This window comes from Rhinatrema bivittatum, chromosome 6, assembly GCF_901001135.1.
Source record: "Rhinatrema bivittatum chromosome 6, aRhiBiv1.1, whole genome shotgun sequence".
NCBI lineage: Eukaryota > Metazoa > Chordata > Amphibia > Gymnophiona > Rhinatrematidae > Rhinatrema > Rhinatrema bivittatum.
The window spans coordinates 291,843,434-291,864,976 of NC_042620.1; the positions used below are offsets into that span (position 1 = coordinate 291,843,434).

Genomic DNA, 21,543 nt, shown 5'->3' on the forward strand with positions numbered 1-21,543 from the left:
ATTTCCTTAATCGCCTCTGATCATCCATTTTGGCTTTGCCCCTGAAAGGAGCAAACATTAAAGCAACATGGGCAGCCCAGGGTGGGAGTATGGAATTGGTCTGCTAGAGGAAAGGATATTATCAGGTAAGAGCTAATTTCACCTTCCTCTTCATCCAGGCAGGCCAGTCCACACAAGTGGGATGCACCAAAACTACTCCCTTAAAGGGTGGGAGGCTGCCTGCCCTCCCCTTAAGACCGCCCTTACAAAAGATGTGTCTTTCTGTTCATGAACATCCAGACAATAATGCCTGGAGAAGGATTGCAAAGAAGACCTTGCATATCTCTGAGGGAGATATCAATTGTAACTCCGTCTAGAGCACTGCCTGAGCCCTAATTGATTGCACCCTAATTTGCTTAGGCAAGAGCTTCTTGGCAGCTATATACATCCCCTTATAGCTTCCATAATCTATCTTGCCACTGTGGCTTTTTAAGCTGCTTCTCCCTTTTTCATTCCACCAAAAGGATTATCTGTCTTTCGGAACAAATTGGAAGCCTTAAGATACCGCAATAGAAGCCGCCTTACATCCAAGGGATGCAAGGCCCCAAACTCTTGTTCATCCTGATACCTGTCCAAAAATGGAACAGAAATGGACTGTTTCATATGAAAATCCAAACCCACTTTCAGCAGGAAGGAAGGCACAATCCTGAGCTGTACTCTGGCCTGGGTACTCAATAAGAAAAGCTCTGGACATGGAAGAGCCTGTAATTCTGAAATTCTCCTTGCCGAACAAATCACAATCAAAAACATTGTCTTTATAGTTAGCAAGTGCAATAAAAGCTGCCAGAGGATGAAAGGTGGGACCCCTAGAAAAGTCAATACCAGATTAAGATCCCAGACTGGCACAGGTATATGCAATGGCGGGCTAATGTGCTCGACTCCCCTCAAAAATCTAGTAACGTCCGGATGAGACGAGAAAGGTCTTTTCTGAATTCCTCCCCTATGATAAACTAATGCTGAGACCTGCTCCTTTAGGAATTAAGGGGTAAACCTTTAATCATACTTTCCTAAAGAAAATCCAAAATCAAAGGTATTCCTGGCCTGGTGGGATAACACTGCCGTTCCGAGCACCAATTCTCAAAGACTCTCCGAAACTCTCACATAAACCAGTGAGATAGAAAATTTTCAAGTTTGTAATAAGATGCTCATCACCAATGTCGAATACCCTTGCCTCAACAATCTAGGGCCAAACTGTAAGACAAAACTGATCTGGATTCTCGTGAAGAATCAGTTCTTGATGCAGAAGATCCTTTCGCACCGGCACTCACAATAGTCTGTCGACTGTCAAGATGCTGGAGATCTGCATACCAGAGTCTGTGCAGCCAATCTATGGCCACCAGAAGAACTAATCCCAGATGCCTTGTAATTCTCTGCAACAGTCTGCCGTTCATTTATCATAGGGAAAAACACATAAAGCAACTGATCCTGCAGCCATGCCTGCATGAGAACATCTATTCTGAGAGCTTGAAGATCTCTTCTGCGACTGTAAAACCACTGCATTTTTGCATTGTAGCGGCTTGCTATCAGGTCTACGAAAGGATGACCCCATCGAGAGATGAGTTGAAAGGATTTGTTTGCCAATTCCCACTCTCCCGGGCCAAGGCGTGGCAACTGAGATAATCCACCTGAACATTGTCCAACCCTATAATGTGAGAGGCTGACAGTGACAAAATATACTGTTCCACCCATGGTAGCTGCAATTCCATTTACAAGGAAACCTGTTGACTCCTGATCCCACCTTGATGACTGACCGGTTGTCCCAACACTCCGCTGCACAATAAAGGAGACGCTTGTCAGGAAAGGGGTAAGAAACTGAGCCCAAGGCTTCCTTACTCAATGGAAGGAATACTGGAGACACGAGAGAGAGAGAGAGAGAGAGAGAGAGAGCATGCTTGAGGCCTTTACCTTGCAGACTACCCCAAATATTTTGGGAGAAGGCCCTAAATTGGCCTGCTCAACTGAGGGACAGAGCTTGCTTTCACCTCAGGAATTGGAATTTGATCTGTCCCACTCCTGACAGGCCTTCATACACAGTAAAACATGCATGTCCACCATCTGCTGGAGATAGAGAATACTGGCAGGCTGATACTGGTACAATCCTATATAAGGTGCTTTCAGTGAGTCAGTTTGTCTCAGTTTCCATCTGCTGGTTGAACTGCATAAACCACTTGTTGGGATGGCCTAGCTGGACGAAGAGGAATGCTTGATACATCAAGTGCTTTCATCCTTATGGAACACTCCTTGCTCGCCTTTGGCTGCTTGTACTGAATGATATTCATTGACTGGGTTGCTTCTTTCCTATCGGATAGAGTTCAATCAGTTCTCTTTGGTTGTGCTACATTTTTATCAAGGGGGATGCCATGTCGTGTACCATATCGATCATCATAGTCACCTCTTTAGCATTTATTTGGCTCTTCGGATTGGATTAATTTGATTATTTGGATTTACTACCCATATGTATGCTGATGGCATTCAGCAAGTTTCATTACATCAGGATACTGAGAAATCAGTTGGCTAGCAAATGATTGTCTACAGTGGAATGATTGGTAAGAAATAAATTAGTCTAATCCTAAAAAGACTGAAATCATACTTATTGGGTCAGTGACCATGTTGGGGTTGCGGATTTTGTCTATACAAGATGGGTTGACAATTAGTCCAGTAGCTGAAGTAAAATCATTGGAAGTGAAGCTCAATTTGTCACTAAATCTTGAATCACAGGTAGCCCCAATTAGAGAAGTTGAAGAATCAGAGAGGGATTCCAAGATTCCACGTTTACTATTTAAAACTGAGATTGGTGCCATCAGTTGTATCCTTTTCTTGATCTTGGGACATTATAAAAAACCCCAAACAAATGTTTTTTTATGCCCTGGCCATTTCACAAATTGACTGCTTCAATGCTCTATAAATACTTCTACTGGTGAAAATCACCCGGATACTCCAGGTAACTGGTAGTTTGAGGCACACCACTGCAATGCCTCTACTCTTGAAATTGCATTAGTTATCTATTGCAGTTAGATATAAATTTAAGTTGCTTCTGTTGACATTATGTGTTTCACAGGAAAAAAGCCCTCAAATCTTAATAGATTGAGATGTTATAATCTATAGAGAAACTTAAGATCTAGTCAGGTGAATTTGTTATATGTCTTTTCAGTATGGGAAAACTATCAGAAACATGTGAAGAAAAGAGTTTTTCCATAGTAATTCCATAATTGTGGAATAGTCTTCTATTGGAAATTAGGCCAGAATCTGGTCTATTGGTATTTACAGAAAGAAATTAAGACCTGGCTGTTCTAGACCAATGAGATAAAAAAAAAAGGATAAATGTTGTGGAGGGCATTAGTAGAGGTGATGAGAACCAGTAGCTTTGTACTGGGAAGATGGTTGGAGTTTACTTTAGTATATTATTGTATTTTATCTTATGATGTACTATGATTTGATGCATACTGCTGTTGATCTGGAAGGCAGTAAATAAATAATTATACATACATTTTGTGCTGCTCAATTATTAGGCTAAAGAACTTGCAGAATGTCAGGTAAAACTAGGCCTAATGCATCAATCTGTTTCTCAAATTAAGCTCTGTTGGAAAATATCATAGTGCTGTCAACACAAAAGAACTTAGTGAACTTGATATTCTTGTGCATCGCCATAATTTCCATGGAAGCGATATCGCTCTGAAAGGCCTCCTGGCTGAGCTTTCACTCTCCAGGATCCAATATATTCCAGATGAAGAAGCCAGCTTGAATGTTTTCTGTTCTTGCAATGTAAGTTGCTGAGAGATGAAGGTAGTTTTGTTCTCCTGAGCCACCATAGAGCTCCCCAAGTGCCACCTGCTTATTTACCTTAACTGCTTAACTGCTGCCCCCTTCACCAAAGGTAGAAAATGCAACAGAGCCAACCTGATGGTCCTTGTCTCCAACCTGTTTATCTACCAAAAGGCCTCCTCCTTGGACCACATTCCATAGGTCACTTGATAGCAGCAGCTGTTAGCTCCCCTAGCCTAGTCTCTGATATGGCCAATATCCAGGCAAGAGGCTCCAGGTCCATTCCTTTCAACAGATTTATGGGTGAAGACCACAAACAGGGGAAGACAAATCTCATAATCCCACGATTTCAGGGACCAATAAGTTAACAAGAACTTCTGCAGGGGACTTATGAGAGTCCTCATCCATGGGACCCATTCCAAATTGACTGCATTGACTCCAGAAGCTGGAGATAATCCTAAACCCTAGGAGCTTTCCATATGAGAAAAACTTATACCTGTACCAAGAATTTAATTACCCTTTCCTCAGTCAAGAATGCTTGGCCCACTTTCATATCAAAGCAAGTCCCTAGATACTACAGGCAAGAGATTGTTCTTCCCTTAATTCACTATTCAGCCTACACCTTCCAGGATCTAGACTACCCTTCCTGAGGCCACCTGGCTCTTCTATAATGACTTGGCTCTCATCAGCCAATCATCTAGATAAGGATGAATTAAGTGTAGGCTATTTTCTAGGTGTAAGAAGGCCACAACCATTACCTTAGAAAATGTCCTTTGTGCTGTAGCAAGTCCTAAAAGAAGAGCTCTAAACTGAAAAATGTAGCTTTAGAATGCAAAAGTGAATACATTTCTGGTGAACCTCCCCTGATGGGAATAGAAATCTAGAATGACACAGAAAAAGACCATATGGCCTAAATAGTTTGCCCATGATCTCGATTTTGATTTGTTTTGATTTAATTCGATTATTTATAATATATTAACCTTTTATTTTATTATTATGTGATTTATGTAATTTTTTAGTTATTTTATTATTTTTTATGTTTATTACATTTATGTAAACCGTTTTGACTAAACTCTGTTTGTAAAAGTGGTATAGAAAAACTTTTCAATAAATAAATAAACTAATTTAGCTTTACAATTCCTATCAGGGATTAGAATAACTTCCCTTGCTTGACTGTCACAATATCTGAAGTGAGATATTCAAAGACATCTGTTGATCTCAATAAGATTGAGGATGGGCAGATGGAACCGTTCTTCTTGGGAACTACAAAATAGATTGAATACCAGCCTTGCTCCCACTCCAAGAGGCCCTTGAACCACTGCTTCCAAACAATGGACCTTTCCTAGGTTCGCTTTTACCACTAAACCCTTGGAGTTTGATTCGCAGGGGAACATCATAAAGGCATCTGAGAAGGAATGGAGAAATCCACGGAATACCCATTCAGAACAATATCAAGAACCCATTGCTCTGACATGATGTGGGTCACTCCTAATAAAACCACTGAAGATGCCTACCTACTGGGACCAACTTGGCCAGGACCCACTGACTCATTGAACCACCTGGGCAATACCAGAGATACTGGTATTATTGCTTCTAGGCCTCCTAGGCCCCCTGAAAAGAACTATTCTTCCCAAAGGATTTCTACATTTGGATTAGACAGTTTCCACAGTCAATATTGCCTGGTCTCTCTAAAGTGGCCACAACCTCTCTTAGACCAAGAAATCAAACTGCCACTATCCTCCAGGAGATTCTGGCGTTTGGACTCTTCCAGATTCTTAACTAGATGTTCCAGATTGTCTCCAAATAAACTTTTCTCCTTAAAAGGAAGCTTGTTAAAACTTAGATGCTGTATTTGCTGCCCAATTACGCAGCCACATCAGCCTCCACACTGAGACAACCAGTGCCAAAGTCATACATTGCATCAGCCACAAAAGTTGCTCCAGATTCCAACTGGACCATCTCCAGACTCTGGAAACTGCTGCAACCAGCGTATCCCACCTCCACAAATAGAAGGCCTTCTTCAAAATGACATCATGCTTCCTATCTGTGCATCGTAAAGAATGTTGACTTCTGGATTTGACCAACACCAAAGCATCAAACCAAGGGAGCCAAAATAAGGTCTCTATCCTCCGCCAAAAGAGGATATAGCCTATTCATACATTTACTCCCTTCAAGTCCCCCTTTGGGAAACTTCCATTTCACCAACAGCACATGTTCTTCCCACACTTTATGGAGTGGGAAGAACCTAGGCAGTTTTCTGACCCCCTTAAGGATAGTATCCCAGGCAAGATCCTCCTCGATTTTGCAGTCTGACATGCGAAGGAAGGAGACAACTGGGAAAAAGAGGAAAGCAAATTCTTCTTTACAAAACAGCCTAATGATGGAGGATTCCTCTCCTCAGAAGATAATTCCCCTTTCTCCAAAGGCACAGCATCCTCGTCCAGTTCCCCGACTGAACCTGGAGGCAACCTAGGGCAGAATACTTCTATGCCAACTGCAAAACTTGTCTAGAAAAAAATCTCAAGGGTGCTTGGGTGCCAAACCTTCACTCAGTTTCACAACCCTGGTCCTGGGGTGTCACAGAGCAGAAAAACAGGTTCACATCCTGCCTCTGGGGTGGTACAGAGCAGAAAAACTGGTGCATGGCCCTCAAGAAGGGAAATGCTTCCTTGGGACTGGAAAGGCACACATCAAAAAAAGTATCTTTAGATAATCCCTCCTTCCACCAAGAACAAGGGACCTCCAAAACAGAGCTGCCATTCTGGCTCCCCTGCAGCCGCAGTGCAAGCATGTAGAACAAGCTAACCTCCACACCCCCCTCGACAATGGCCTCAATCAGCCATGGTCCCCCATCTATCAAGGTTGACTCCATCTGCCCCCCCTCCCCAAACATAACATCTGGTCACTGGAACATGTGAATGTGTCTTGCTTCCCGCAGTCCCAATGCCAAAATTACCCTGGCTGTGGTAGCCCTGCTGAAGACCCACCCCACTTCCAAGTCAGCTGTTCAACTGACTTTCCTCCTTGGCGGTGCTGCCTTCAGAGGACCACAAACACAACAGAGCTCCTTACTCTTCCCGTGTCTCTTCCCCCTCCCCCCATATCCACTTTAGCCCAATTCAGTTTACACAGATATGAGAAGAGACAGAGAGAGAAAGCTTCTCCTATCCACACCATCCCCTCAAAATAACTCTTTGCTCAACCAGGGCCCCAAAGCACCAGGAAGCCAAACCCAAAACCCACTCAACCAGGGGGGCCCTTCCCTGGGAGCCTGGACTAGACCTCCTCAATTGGGGGAAAATGTAACTTAATGTAACTCTGTCATCAGAGGCACTAATCCTTTCCTTTGCACAATTGCAAAGGGAAATGGTGAAGTGAATTACAAAACTCACCTAAAGTCACAAAAGGAGTCCAGGAAAAGTAGTAAACTGAACGAGAAAAGCTGGAAAGCTATGAGCACAAATGCTCGTAGTTTGGGCAATAAAATCCCAGATCTGCCAGCCCTAATGGTGGAGGCGGACTTGGACATTGATGCTGTCACGGAGACATGGTTCACGGAATCTCATGATTGGGATACAGCCATACCAGGCTACAACTTCTTAAGGAAGGATAGAGAGAATAGGCAAGGGGGAGGAGTGGCTCTTTATGTCAGAAACAATATCCAAGCATCTGAGCTGCAAGGAAGATGGGGCAATGAAGAAGCACTATGGACTGACCTAAAAAAAGATGATGGGGCATCCATTTATATTGGAGTGTTTTACCGGCCTCCAAATCAAAAGGAAGAGCTTGACAGAGATCTGGTTGAAGACATCCAAAAGATGGGAAAGAAGGGAGAAGTGGTGATCGTTGGAGACTTTAATCTGCCAGATGTAGACTGGAGAATCCCTTCTGCAGAATCTAACAATAGTAGAGAAATAGTGGATGCCCTGCAAGGGGCTTTGTTCAAACAAATGGTAATGGAACCCACGAGAGAGGGAGCTATACTCGATTTAATGCTCACTAATGGAGATAGTGTCTCTGATGTCCAAGTGGGTGCCTACCTCAGCACAAGTGATCATCAAACGGTATGGTTTCAAATCAAACAAAGGATACTTAGAAGAAGCACGAAGACCCGAGTTTTGCAGTTCAAAAACACGGACTTTGAGGAAGGGGAAGTACCTGGAGGAAGAACTAAAAGGCTGGGAGAATAAGGGAGATGTGGATCAACAGTGGACCAAACTAAAAGGAGCAATTATCAAGGCAACTAATCTATATGTTAGAAAAGTAAAGAAAAGCAAAAGAAAAATGAAACCTATATGGTTCTCAAAGGAAGTGGCTGACAAAATAAAAGCTAAAAGAACAGCATTCAAGAAATATAAAGGATCCCAAAGGGAAGAGCTCAAAGAAGAATATCTGGTACAACTGAGGGAGACGAAGAAAGTAATCAAGACGGCAAAAAGTCAAGCGGAAGAAAGGATTGCTAAAGAGGTAAGGAGAGATGACAAAACATTTTTCAGATACATCCGAGAAAGGAGAAAAGTTCAAAGTGGTATAGTGAAATTGAAAGGTGAAAAGGATCAATGTGTAGAGAGAGAGAGACGAAGAAATGGCAGAAATACTAAACGAATACTTCAGTTCGGTGTTCACTAAAGAGGACCCAGGTGAAGGACCATCGCTAGTTAACAAGAAACTGGAGAGGAGTGGAGTAGATGTTACTCCGTTTACAGTGGAGAATGTGTGGGAAGAGCTGGGAAAACTGAAAGTGGACAAAGCCATGGGGACTGACGAGGTTCATCCCAGGATACTGAGGGAGCTCAGAGATGTGCTGGCGGGTCTGCTGCGCGACCTGTTCAATAGATCCCTTGAAACGGGAGTGGTGCCGAGTGATTGGAGAAGAGCGGTGTTGGTCCCGCTTCACACGAGGGGGAGCAGAGAGGAGGCTGGAAACTACAGGCTGGTTAGACTCACATCAGTGGTGGGTAAAGTGATGGAGTCGATGCTGAAAGTGAGAATAGTGAACTATCTACAGTCTGAAGAATTGCTGGACCAAAGGCAGCATGGATTCACCAGGGGAAGATCCTGTCAGACAAATCTGATTGACTTTTTCGACTGGGTGACTAGGGAATTGGATTAAGGAAGAGCACTCGATGTCATCTACTTGGATTTCAGCAAGGCTTTTGATACGGTCCCGCACATGAGGCTGGTGAAGAAAATGAGAAGCTTAGGAGTGAGTGCCGAGGTGGTGGCCTGGATTGCAACCTGGTAGATGGACAGACGACAATGTGTGATGGTAAATGGAACTTACTCTGAAGACAGAGCGGTGTTAAGCGGAGTGCCACAAGGATCAGTGTTGGGACCGGTCCTGTTCAATATCTATGTGAGCGACATAGCGGACGAGATAGAAGGAAAGGTTTGTCTGTTTGCGGATGACACTAAGATCTGCAACAGAGTGGACATGCCGGAAGGAGTGGAGAGAATGAAACTGGATTTAAGGAAGCTGGAAGAGTGGTCGAAGATATGGCAGCTGAGATTCAATGCCAAGAAGTGCAAAGTCATGCATATGGGGTGTGGAAATCCGAAAGATGGGGGGTGAAGGGCTGATGTCTACAGAGCAGGAGACAGACCTAGGGGTGATAGTGTCTAATGATCTGAAGTCAGCGAAACAATGTGATAAGGCGATAGCTAAAGCCAGAAGAATGCTGGGCTGCATAGAGAGAGGAATATCGAGTAAGAAAAAGGAAGTGATTATCCCCTTGTACAGGTCCTTGGTAAGGCCTCACCTGGAGTACTGTGCTCAGTTCTGGAGTCCGTATCTACGAAGGGACAGAGACAGGATGGAGGCAGTCCAGAGAAGGGCGACCAAAAAGGTGGAAGGTCTTCATCGAATGTCTTATGAGGAAAGATTGAAGAATCTAAATATGTACACCCTGGAGGAAAGGAGGAGCAGAGGTGAAATGATACTGACTTTCAGATACTTGAAAGGTTGTAATGATCCAAAGATAACGACAAACCTTTTCCGTCGGAAAAAAATCAGCAGAACTAGGGGCATGATTTAAAACTCCAGGGAGGAAGATTCAGAACCAATATCAGGAAGTACTTCTTCACAGAGAGGGTGGTGGATGCCTGGAATGCCCTTCTGGAGGAAGTGGTGAAAACCAGAACTGTGAAGGACTTCAAAGGGGTGTGGGATAAACACTGTGGATCCATAAAGTCTAGAGGATGTGTATGAAGAGTGGGTGGCTCGCAGGAATGACGGCTACTACCGGAGATAATACCCTTATTCAATAAATATACACAGTTAATGCGACTCCAACATTGCTCTAAGCTTCAATGGCAAGAGGTAATATGGGGGAAAAAAAAAGGATTTCCATTCACATAAAAGCAGGGAGTAGCTTGCTTGTTACAGCGGATACTACTCCAAAACAAATAAGCCTGATACTTCACTTTCAATGCATATCTCCAGCATAGCTCTCTGCTTCAATGGCAGGGGGGAATGAAGAAAAGTGGATGTATATACAGACAACAACCAACAAGGACTGAATTACATAGTTGGGGTAAACAAGCATGGGTGTAGCTTGCTTATTGCGGCGGTTACTATCCCTAACTAATTAAGCTAGATATTTCACTTAGTTGCAGTTCCAGCACTGCTCTCTACATTAATGGAGGGGGGAAGGGAAACAGAACCAAAAAGGTTACTAAGGGCCAAGAGTAACAGATAAGTATGAGAAAAAAAAAAAAAGAGTGCGAAAGCTTGCTGGGCAGACTGGATGGGTCGTTGGTCTTCTTCTGCCATCATTTCATTTCTAATTGTTGCCCAAGGAGCCACAGACCACACTCCACCAAGGGTCAGTCCACAGACTGCTGCCTTAGGAATGTAACTGAAAAAAATTGTTCTATCAAGAGTAGGGCCAGAGAACAAACCCTGGCAGCAAAGCAGCAGAGGGAAGAGCAAGGACTTGCATGTGTCCACCGTCTGCCGTAGACAGAGAATATGAGCAAGTGTTTGTGTTGTACTACTGCTTTTGGAGTGATGTCATTAGAAAAGTGGTGTTCTATGACTCCATCCGCTGGCAAGATAGAAAGCACATCTGCATTGATCTAGCAGGATAATAAGGAAGATACAAATTTGCATCTACACAGTACCTTTCATTCAAGCAGGATCTCAACCTGGTCTGCAATTGCAGCATTTAAATGTGAAGAGTTTGGCACATTCATTTCCAAACAGGGACAGAAAAGGAATATTTATTATTCAACTAAAGATTTATGGGAAGGTAAAGCATTTTGATCAATATCACAAAGTGAGAAGCAGAACTGGCATTAAGAACCCATGAGCCCTCATTATTCCAGCCCCTTGACATAACCACTTTACCTTTAGTCCTTATTAGAAGGAAGATAATAATGGGAATTTTTATAAGAAACAATTCACTAGGTTTACCTTTGTGTTTCCCATATTTGCATTACTTACATTTACATAGTAACATACAAATGACGGCAGAAAATGACCAAATGGTCCATCCAGTCTACCCAGCATGCTTATGGTAGTATCTGCTGTGCTGTACAGGTTACCCCCATGATTCTCTTAAGGGTAGCATCTGCTGCTCTGCGCAGTTATCTCCAAGCTTTATGATAACCCACAAAAAAATGTACTGCTAGCAATATTTTTACTGAGTGATGAGCCTTCTTAAAAATTTAGACAGCGCTGCTTGAAGTGCTGTGCTTACTTGTGCCTGAACCAATTTATAAAAGTAATCACAAGGCCTTTAAAAAATGTTTTTTTCTTCTCCAACGCCTTGCATTTGATGAATTTGCTTAGTGGTGCCTCAGATTCAGTTTTTTATTTTTCAAGTGCAGGTCTTTGGCTACACTGAATCATGCTATTCACAGCTGAGGGTGGGGTGGGGAGAACTGAAGTACTACGGCATGCGGCAACAGTTTTTGGACTTGGCCAAAACCACCACATTGTAGATCAGTTTATACCAAAATAATAGTGAAAGAAACATTTGGAAAACAAAAAGTTAAGCCTATTGGGGGTGCCTAATATTACTGTAAAAAAAAAACAGTGGGGATTTTGTCTTCTCTAAAGAAAAAATATTAAATAAATACAACTGAACTTCTTGCTCTACTGTTAACAGCATTACCTTGTTTGGTTCCCCGCAGCTATATGAGGAAAACTTGGGGATTTTTCGGATCTCATCTTCTGAGAGACGATTTTTTTGGATTTCCTCTTCTGTAATAAACTCCACAGATTCTGTTACTTTAACAGGCCCAGCAGTGTTGCCATGGGGCACAGACTCAGTCTTCCTCTCGGACAGCCTACATCCATCAGGAACCATCCCCTCGTCCTGACCATGCAGTGGGCTTGTGGTTGCAGTATCGTTTGTTGTCCTGTAGCATGCTACTGATGCATCTGGAACTGTGGCACCATGTGCAGAAGGACTGGACCTTAAAGACTGTGGTTCCTCAGTCACGGGCTTTGCAATTATCTCCTTATATGTTACAGGCAGGGATCTTTTAGGATCATCATCTTTCACTGTTGCTTTGTGGGCTTCATCTGCATCAAAAAAGATAACCATGACTTTGAAACATGCGTAAAAATCAAGCAAAGGCCAGTATTGTAACAGTAAATGATAGTAGCTGAAAAATATGCTTAACTGTACAAGACTGTGATGATGCAGCTATACAGTACTATTATAGACAACAGCAATTATTCATCTTTAGGAAGAAAGCAAGTAATGGTCGTGCACTCCCACTGGATCTACACCTATGTGGGAGTGGCATTCATTTACCCATCAATAGTTCATCAGGCACAAGGAGCTTCTTTCCCAGGTAGCACAGGCCAGTTCATTTTCATGTACGGTCCAATGCTTCAGTGTGCACAACACTGGTTTAGTGCAAGTTAAAAATCCTTTTGTGCATGCTGTTGCTAGTCAGACTGTTCCAACCTTGAATTAATACCAACCCCCAAGATCAGCAATGCAGTGGCATCACATGTTGTAACCTATCACATTCAACTAAGCAACACCCCAACCACACCTTCGCCATTTTCAGGCTAATATGTGCCCTGATTTCCCGGCTGAAAGACGGTCAGACACAATCTCCACAGTAGGCGTTCTCTCTCTACTTTGTAAAAACTGAAAACCTTAAAAGTAAATAACTGAGCACTTGTTATATACCATTTTTAACTCCTCTGATGGCTCTCTTCACCCTCAAGTCTAATCCGTGAGGACATACTGTATACTGTTTCATTGTTCCCATAGGAGACTGAGAACAGTAGGGAGCCAAATATTACAGGAAATAGTTTTTTCTCATCCACATTTTTAGTGCTTTTCGACCATAGCCATTATTCAATCCATCCGTCTCGGGGCACAATGACGTCCATAAAACTTCACCAATCAGATCCATGCTCGGGGGAAAAAAAAATGGAACATGGGTCTGGTACTTACCCTATTGAAAGTGACCTTGATACAATAAGGATGAGATCATTTTAAATAGAGTCAAAGCATGGATTTCTCCTTCCTTCCTTGTTAAGGCTGATTCTAAAAGTTTGCTGCACTCAAGAAAAAGAAGTTATTACACTATGAAATCAAGTGAATATCACGCTATACAAACTAGTAGGCATGCACCCTAGAATTATTTGAATGTCCTTTAATCGCTTCAAATCAGTTTCCTACCAGTATGATTAATGAAGCATAGGCTGTATCAAAGTAGTATGCCCTTGCTACTTTGATACTGACTATATTCCATTAATCACACTGGTAAAAAAAAAATCACTGAAAGTAATTAAAGGCCATTAAAATAATTACAAGATACATACAGATGTAGACGCTGGCTTTTTAAAGAGCTTTTTAAAGGGGGTGTTTTCATTCTTTTCTTACATTTCTGTAACGTGGTGCCCTGCCCCCCTCCCAGATCTCCCTCACTTTGTTAGATCTTGTAGTATGTTAAATGCCACCATTCAAAATGACAAAGCAAACAATGCAAAAACCAAAGGAAAAAATGAATACAGTACATCAAAACTGCACAATTCCTTTTAATATGAATAATAACCATCTATTGTGGCCATCATAATAGGCACTCACAGTATTAATCTACCTTCATTGAATTTGTTTAATCATAGGCCAATGGCCATTTTTATTTTAGGGTTTTTATGCAATTTAAAATTCAGTTATCTTTTTCACATATGAAGATTGCAATTCCTGTCACAGGACCAGTTTCGAATGTCTGCATTAGCGGGATATCATCTTCATTAGAAGCTGAGTTTTATGCTTTTTACCTCTCTTGCCATAGCTTGCTTTTGGCACCAAAGTGTTAACTAAAAAAAAAAACCAAAAAAACAGACATTGGTCTATGATTAAATAAAAGGCAAAAAAGGCAGAGTAATATTGAGAGTGCTTATGGCCACTATAAATGGTTATTATTCACATTAGAAGGAATGGTGAAATTACTTCTTACCTGATAATTTCCTTTCCTCTAAGGAAGGCAGGCCAATCCACACCGGTGGGTTCTATACTCCTACCAGCAGATGGAGACGGAGACAAATGACTTGCTGATGTCACTGACATATAGCCCTGCCCCGATATCAGCCTGCCAATATCTCTAGAAAAGCAAACCGTGGATAACTGATTATACCTTACACAAGACTCATAACAGTCAATGACTCGTTACCTCCATATAACTTGGAAGCACTGAACTCAAGCAAATATTAATTACTACTGATTACATTGGCTGGTTCTCACTTACCAGTCCTTCAAACGACTCAGAACAAGGAACAATCTGCACTGTCTCTGAAGGAAAGGACGAACTGAAAACAAAACAACAAGTAGATAACCCAGGGCAGGATTGCGGATTGGCCTGCCGGCGCGCGTATGTCCTGGGGCTTTCGAAAAGGGGCGGGAGGGGGCGTGTCCGGGGGCGTTCCCAAAACGACGTGGCGTTTCGGGGCGTGCCGCGGTGTTTCGGGGGCGGGCCCGGGGGCGTGGCACCGGCCCGGGGGCGTGGTCGAGGCCTCCGGACCAGCCCCCGGGACCGGAGGACGGAGCGGGCTGCTGGCGATGCGCGCAAAGTTAGGGGGGGGTTTAGATAGGGCCAGGGGGGTGGGTTAGGTAGGGGAAGGGAGGGGAAGGTGGGGGGAGGGCGAAGGAAAGTTCCCTCCGAGGCCGATCTGAAATCGGAGCGGCCTCGGAGGGAACAGGCAGCGCGCGCTGGGCTCGGCGCGTGCAGGTTGAACAAATGTGCACCCCCTTGCGCGCGTGGACCCTGGATTTTATAAGATACGCGCGGCTACGCGTGTATCTTATAAAATACAGAGTAACAGAGGAATCTATAAACATAGACTTCTTATTTTACATTGAAACTTTGTAACATGAGGACTGTGGAGAGTCATTATAAAATTATAACAAATGTAGTGAAGAACATTAAAAACTTTGTAACATATATAACAAGAGAACTAGAGTCGTTGGGGTTGACCACAATATAGGACAGAGGAGAGAGATTATAAATTATAACACGTTATAACACATATCGTTAAGGATAGAGCTACTAAACTTAGCAGGTAAAATCTGAAAGTACGCAACCTAGATTTCTAGAAAAATCTTTTGTCGCTTAATCAAACCCCCGTCTCCATTTTTTCAAACAACATTAACTCATGAAAGGTATTGGGCCTGGAAGAACATGACAGAGCTTCCTTTGCTTTCCACATCATAAGGATAATCTTTTCCCCCCACTAAACAGGCTTTATGAATTAGAAGTCTATTACCTTTACCCTGAATCTGAAAAGTAGGATCATCAAAGAGAATCCTCTCAGGTAAAAAGGAAATATTTTGCCTAAGTATGGTTTCAAAAATCTCCTGATGCCCAGTCAAAATTTTTTAATGAGAGCACAAGACCAAAAAATATGACCCAGAGTCCCTCTAGTCTTACATTTCTAACATACCGTATATCAGTAGCAATGATGCCAGATCTACATGGCCTTACAAGGGAGATGTAAAAAAAAGTAAATTGTGTTTCCCTCAGTATAAAGGTCTACCATTAAAATGACCTCTAACACATGCCAGTCCTGCAACCAGAACCTATAAGGAGTTAAGGGCCAGACTCTTTATGAGAAAGTTCTTTTTCACTCAATGCACAATTAAACTCTGGAATTTGTTGCCAAAGGATGTGGTTAGTGCAGTTAGTGTAGCTGTGTTTAAAAAAGGATTGGATAAGTTCTTGGAGGAGAAGTCATTACCTGCTATTAATTAAGTTGACTTAGAAAATAGCCACTGCTATTACTAGCAACGGTAACAGGGAATAGACTTAGTTTTTGGGTACTTGCCAGGTTCTTATGGCCTGGATTGGCCACTGTTGGAAACAGGATGCTGGGCTTGATGGACTCTTGGTCTGACTCAGTATGGCATGTTCTTATGACCCTTACTAATTCTTCCTCTAGAAAATCCAGGATTATCGGTATTTCAATTCTGAAAGGATAATAATTTCCTAGCTCAGAGCAGTGGGGACACCACTACCAGAAAACAATCAAGCCTCAGCAGTCGAGCCCTCTCAATGGCCAGATTTTCATGTACGATCGGTCCCTGTTGTAGAAGATCTTTCAGGACTGGCCACCCCATAGTACTGTCTATCAGTAACCGAAACACAGTGTCCGTGGCCAGTCCAAACCACCAGGAATACAGTCCTGGAATGACTTGCAATACTCCGTATTACCCTGCCGAATATCAGCCAGGAAGGGAACCTATATAGCATCTTGCTCCACTGTTCACTGTGGAATAAGAGCATCGATTTCCAATGCCCCTGGATCCTGTTTGTGATTATAAAACAGTCATACTGATGCATTGTGGTAATAAGGCACAAGATCCAGGTGTGTCTGGTCCCATTGAGAGTCTATGAGCTGAAAAACGTCCTCCGCTAGCTCTCACTCTCCTGATCCAAGTCATATCTGCTGAGAAAATCAGCTATCACACTGTCTGTCCTGGCAATGTGAGAGGTTGATATTGTCTGGAAATGTTGTTCTGCCCATTTCATGAGTGCATCTATTTCCACCGACACCTGGTGTCTACTGTACCAACTGAATGGTTATATAGGTGACTGTGGTAGTCTTATCAGACATTCCAATAGTAACAGGTAAGTGAAAGCACGGACGGAAAACCAAAATCAAAATAAACTTTCACAATAAATTTTCTTTAAATTGTACAAATTAAACAAAGGGTTTAAGAACATTTAACATAAGGAGGAAAAAGACCTCAGAGCCAAATATGCAAAGTTCTCTATGAAACATAACATGCATATCATTAGGTCATTCAATCATAGGTCTTAAAAAACCTCCATGTTAGATTCTTTTATTTTAATACAAAAACATGAAAAATCTAATATATTCTGTTTTTTTCTTTTAATGTATATAAAAACTTAGTCCCTTAGAAAAACCACTTGTTGTGTAATCATGTGCACTTGAAGAAATGGCATACAGCCAAAAATAGAGCTGATATATCTTAAACTTTAAAGCTGAATATCAAATATTCCCAAAAAATGACTTGTCTTGTTGTAACAATTTGTATACTTAAATATTCAGCCATGTACTGCATTCATAATGGTTATACAACTGAATGCCCCAATGTCAAAACTGAAAGGCTGTCTGCCTCGATGCAAACACTTTAAAACTGAATAACAAGTATTTCAAAAAAGATCTTATCTTGTTCTCAAATGTTTAGCTTTAAAGTTTAAGATACTTCAGCTGTATGCCATTTCTTCAAGTGCAAATGAATGCACAACTAGTTTTTCTAAAAGACTAAGTTTTTATATACATTAAAAAAAGAAAAAAACAGAATAAATTAGATTTTTCATGTTTTTGTATTAAAATAAAAAATCTCCATGATAGATTCTTTTAACACCTATGATTGAACTACCTAATGATATGCATGTTATGTGCTGCGCTCCCCGGCCACTTCTGCAGCGTGGCCAGCCCCACTCACTTCGCTACTCCGTCCACCAGCACCGGGCTCACCTCCTCTGTGGCCTCAGCCTGTTCGCGGCGTCCCCGGCCTCCCCGCTCGTCATCGCCCGACCAGGCCTCACAGAGGAGCTCCTGCCGGGGCTCCACGTCTTCCTGCTCCTTGGCCCTGCCCCTAGGTGTGCATGCGCGGCCAGCATCATTCCTTATGAAGACCGTAGCACAGGAAACCCGGGTCCGACACTCCCCAATGATGTCATCGCCAGGTCATATATAAGAGAGGGCTCATTCCCCTGATCCCTGCCTTGGCAATCGGGTCAACATCGAGAGTGTTTCTAGTTTGCCTCTGTGTTCAGTCTGTGTTCCAGTCTCCATCTCCCCCAGGTAGTACCATCGGACTGTCTTCTCGGTACTGACCTCAGCTTTCCTTGACCACGTTGACCGCTGCCTGCCTCTGACCTTCTGCCTGCTTCCACAATGTCTGATCGCTGCCTGCCTCTGACTTTCTGCCTGTTTCCACGATGTTTGACCGCTGCCTACCTCTGACCTGCCCGTCTCCACAATCACGTCTGCACGCTGCCTGGAACTGACCTCTGCCTGAACTCGACCATGCCTGACTGCCTTCTGGAACTTGAACTCTGCTTTAGCTGACTACCCACGGACTGACTACTGGTAACTGACCTCTGCTTTGCCTGACTATCCACGGACTGATATTTGGCTCTGATTTTGCTTTGCTGACTATGCTTATTGAACCTGGCCGTAGTCCTTGCTATACATTCAGAGACACTCTTCTGGCCTTCTCAGGCATCCAGGACTTATGGCCTCTGGGTTGACCGCACACCCTTGCTTGTGGTGGGCACACCTCTGAACTTCCTGTCAAGGAGATCCTGTGAGGCCCACCTAAGACCAGGCAGCCCACGTACTCAAGGGCTCAACCCGGGGGTTCCTAGGGTTGCTAGTGGCGAAGCTCCAGTTAGCCTCTGTCTCCTCTTGTGCCCCGCCTCCTGGTGGCAGGCGCTCTCTGGTTTTGACCAGGGAGCCTACCAATCCTGCACTAGGCCAAGGGTCCACCTCCTGGCACAACATTATGTTCCATATAGAACTTTGCATATTTGGCTCTGAGGTCTTTTTCCTCCTTATGTTAAATGTTGGTTAATCTGTAAAATTTAAAGAACATTTATTGTGAAAGTGTATTTTGATCTTATCAGACATCATACTTACTGCTCAACGAACTGTAAGCATGCCAAGTGACCCACATGAGATTCCAATTGATTGATGGTCCCCTGTTGATCCTTGGCATTCCACCTACCTTCCACCATCAACTCCTAGTAGGGATCCTCCCAACTTAGGGGGCTCGCCTCCATTGTAGGCACCTACCATTCCAGGATCTCTAAGTGCACCCTTCTAAGGAGGAATTATTTTGCAATCACCCAGGATAAACTCACTGCCTACATCTGGGACTGTGTTCACCACACCAGCAGAGCTTGCTATAAAGAGGATATATATGCACCCCCATCCAAGATACTACATCCAACACTGTTACCATCAACCCCGAGACCTAGAAATAACTCCACTGAATGGATGGATAATCTCAAGAATTGAACCTGAGTCTCTAACTATTGGATACTTTGCTCTGGAAGATCTCGTCTCCCATCATATTGAATCTCAACAGGGCTCCTGTGTGCTGTTAAAATACCATCAATGACTCACTGGGGTGTGTGGCTGTGCCCATGCATGTATGCGTGAAACCCAAGACTGCGGACTTGTGCACATACTTCTGTGCACAGATATGGTCTTACTGTGCACAGTCTCACACATTCAAGCATGTGGGAAAAAGCCCCAGCCATGGCCTTACTGCATATCGCAGTGGCCTATCTTTTCCTCATGCAGCCGTCAAACAGGAACAGCAGCACTGGAGCCCCAAAGCATATCTGCTGCCCAATCTATTGGTTTGCCCCCCTGCTCAACAACCCTGAAATTGATTGGAGGTGTGAGTGGGGGGGGGGGGGAATAGTACTTGTGTGTGTGTTTGGGGGGGAAGGCCCAGCCCATTTTATTCTTCTTTACCTGATCTCAGACCTCCACTGGCTAAAATCACGATCAGGTTGGAGGCTATGGGGGAAGAAGGCACAAGCCTTCACCCCCGAGCTCCCCCTTTGCTCTTCTTCCTTTTATTTATTTATTTTTTCCTAATCCTGGCAAGGTACAGAGGCTCAACTGAGGGAGAGCCCCTGACTTGGTTCACTTCAGGAGCTGCCATCTGTTTCTTCCTTCTTTTCTCTCTTTTTTTCTTAAACAGACAATTCTCATTAGGGAGATGCATGTCCACCATCTGCTGGAGATGGAGAATACTGGCAGGCTGATGTCGGGGAAGGGCTTAATGTCAGCGTCATCAGCGAGTCAGTTTTCTCCATCTCCATCTGCTGGTACGAGTGCAGAACCCAGAGGAAAGGAGATTATCAAGTAAGAAGTAATTTCACCTTACTGGCTTTATTTGTTGTGAGAAATTTATAACTCAGAAATAGAATGTGTTAACCTGTTTGTTCATCTAATACAGTGAACTACTATAGGCTCAGGTTTTCAGAGGGAAGCTGTAATACTTGGGAACTGATATTCAAATGCTACTGGATAAGTCAGACCTACTGATTTATTTTGCTAAAGACACAAGTCCATTAGATGGCCTCTCAAGTAGTAAACATTGCAAAGAGTTACAAGGCGAATGGTGGCATAACAAAACTGCACATTCCTATCTACTCAGGCAGACCAATCCACACCGGTGGGTTATGCAGATGGAGACATAGGATTCTGACTCGCTGACTTCAGTAATAAATAGCCCTGCTCCAACATCAGCCTGCCAGTATTCTACATCTCCAGAAAATGATGGACATGCATCTCCTTAATGAAAATTGTCTGTTAAAAAAAAAAAAAAAAAAAAAGGAGAAAAGAGAAGAAAGAAGAAACAGATGTCAGATCCTGAAGTGAACCCAGTCTGGGGCTTTTCTCTAGAAAAGGCAAACTGTGGAGAAACTGATTATACTTGAAACATGACTATTAACAGTCAACAACTCATTATTTCCAGCCAACTGGGAAGCACTGAGCTCAGTAAAAATTTAACATCAACTGATCTTAGGGGCTGGTTTTCCATTTACAGTCCTTCAAATGACTCATAACCAGGAACATTCTGCATCATCCCCGAATAAAGGATGAACTGAAACCAAATCAAAGTAGGCAACCCAGGATGGATTGTGGATTGTCCTGCCTTCCTTAGAGGAAAGAAAATTCTCAGGTTAGAAGCAATTTCACCTTCCTCTGCACTCAGGCAGGCTAATCTACACCAGTGGGATGTACCAAAGCTACTCCTGAAACGGGTGGGAGGCTACCTGCACTCTTGTCAAAACTGTCCGCGCAAAAAGCCGCAAATTCTTGCACCTTAACATCCAAGTGGTAATGCTTGAAGAAAGTGTGCAAGGATGACCACATTGCCACCTGGCAAATCTCGACTGGAGACAACAACTGAATCTTCAGTCACATGACCATCCATGCTCTATTGGAATGTGCCCTGTCTCACCTAGGCAATGGAACATCTGCATTCACATAGGCAGCTGTGATGACCTCCCCAACGGGCTACTGTCACCCGCAATGTCGGTTCTCCTTGTCTACTACTACTATGATGGAGAACACACAGCCAATCAGTCTTCCTCAAAAAGCAAGTAACTTTCAAGTACCACATCCAGTGTGGGCAGGGAAATAGACTGATTCAAATAGAACCAACTTCAGCAAAAAGGAGGTACAATCCTGTGCTTGCACTACTCCCGGAGTTATTT

At 43.2% G+C, this 21,543-nt stretch overlaps 1 protein-coding gene across 2 annotated transcripts in view; it reads right to left on the reverse strand.

The window, feature by feature from the left end:
• The window catches only part of RBM41 (RNA binding motif protein 41), a 76,827-nt gene that overhangs the window by 14,180 nt on the left and 41,104 nt on the right, over positions 1 to 21,543 (reverse strand). For both annotated transcript variants that reach the window (XM_029607353.1, XM_029607354.1), the window contains exon 6: positions 11,919 to 12,331. In XM_029607353.1, coding sequence (XP_029463213.1) covers positions 11,919 to 12,331 — 413 coding nt within the window. The remainder of the gene's footprint in view (positions 1 to 11,918; positions 12,332 to 21,543) is intronic.